Genomic DNA, 1,798 nt, shown 5'->3' on the forward strand with positions numbered 1-1,798 from the left:
CTTATGGGATTTTCTTTGGGGCTTGATAAGGCCGAGAAAAAGAAAATTCATTTCGTTCATTATTTATCGAGTAGTTTGACAGGGCGAGTACTATGGGGCAACGTGTACCAGAAAAAAACGCCAGTGTTACGTATGTCTTATGTATGTGGTTATACTCTGTCGGATGTACAGCGAGGGATAGGAAAAGGCATTCCCTCGGTTATCGTTTCGGCAACACAGTTTTTGTGCCGTTTGTTGCCAAAAACTAGTTCTGTTTTCCACCATGCATAAGCGAATATCATTTTTTGAAATTCTTCACAAGGTACACAGTTTTGAAAGATTACACCGGTGATGTTTTGTTAAATTTAAGTGAACCAGTGTACAGGTTTAATGTTGGATTAAAATGTGTGAGTAAAACTTCGGAGAAACACATGTTCTTTATTACGCTCAATTACAACACTTTTCATCCACTCCTAACATTATCACCTTGTTTATTTACATTGTTCGATTGGTACCCTCGTTTGACACTGATTTGGTTCCTTTGGTTCCATCTTTGCGGGACTCTTATTATAAACATAGACTCTGGTTTACATGGCGCATGGGACCTTTTTACATGTTTGGCTAGAAATGAGCACGGTCACACTAATATTTGTATTAATTTTCATAAGCGTGTAGTTCCAAATAGCTGTCAACAGACGAAGCATAAGTAAAAAAAGATTAATCAACGTTTTCATTAAATACAGTTGAATATTTTTTACCGAAAGTCATTTTTAATCAATAAGTTTATCCAAAAAATTTTGGTTATTATCAAGCTATGGGTAGTCTCGAGGAAGCATGTATTACTGGGTTTTTATGTAGACTGTGCTCGCAAATTCATCGGTCAGTAATTTTTATTTACGGAGCTGAAGGAAATGAACATGAATTGGAACAAAAAATCAACAACTATCTTCCAGTTAAAGTAAGTAAAACACGTTTGGGTATAATTCCATGGATATTTCAATCCATAGAATTCATTTTTTGTTGAATAATAAAATGTGAATGTAGCGACAGAATAACGTTATATGTATGCTATTTTTATTTACAGATAGCTCCAACTGATCCGCTGCCCAAAACAGTTTGCGAAATATGCATGAATAAAGTCATTGAACATCATGGCATGATGAAAAAAATTTTGGAAACACAGAAAAAGTTTACAAGAATGCGGGAAGAAGAGATGCTTTTACGGCAACAGTTGAATAGGAACAATTCATCTCAACCTAACAGTCACCAAAATACTACACTTAGTACTTCTAGCAATAGCAGCAGACATTCAAACAATTCATCCGCCTCAATACAGCTAACAACAGCGGCTACTAGTAGTAGAACAGGATCTTCACCTGCGGTAAGCCCCATTTTAAACCATAGGATTACTAGATACGCACTACGCATCCACCGCCAACTGAACAATAATGCAGATGACTATACATACCATAACGAGAGCAGCTCATCATCAACAGATGATGAAAGTGACAGCGGCAGTGCTGTTGAAAACTGAACTTGATTCTACAAATAAAAATATGCATTCAAGTGTTAGTTTGAACAAAAAAAAAATATAATGCTAGTGCGAATAGTATGAAGGACTGTATTTTTATTCGGTGAATAAATTACTCATAACAGCGTTTAATCAAACTAGCTCACAAACTCCGTGAGAGGTAATATAATTTACATTGCAATTGATACTTTTAGGTCAATAAAAGATGGTCAAAAATACTTGAATACTCATTGCTGTACATGAAATTTTAATCGGGTTCACTGTAATTAGATATATTAGGGGTCTTCA

General features: G+C 35.4%; 1 protein-coding gene across 1 annotated transcript; it reads left to right on the plus strand.

The window, feature by feature from the left end:
* Positions 1-643: 643 nt before the first annotated feature.
* Positions 644-1,591, plus strand: LOC129718483 (uncharacterized). Its single transcript, XM_055669295.1, has 2 exons — positions 644-937; positions 1,064-1,591. Exons 1-2 carry the CDS (start codon positions 794-796, stop codon positions 1,511-1,513), a joined length of 594 nt encoding a protein of 197 aa, XP_055525270.1. The 5' UTR covers positions 644-793; the 3' UTR covers positions 1,514-1,591.
* Positions 1,592-1,798: the final 207 nt, after the last annotated feature.

This window comes from Wyeomyia smithii, chromosome 1, assembly GCF_029784165.1.
Source record: "Wyeomyia smithii strain HCP4-BCI-WySm-NY-G18 chromosome 1, ASM2978416v1, whole genome shotgun sequence".
Lineage (NCBI taxonomy): Eukaryota > Metazoa > Arthropoda > Insecta > Diptera > Culicidae > Wyeomyia > Wyeomyia smithii.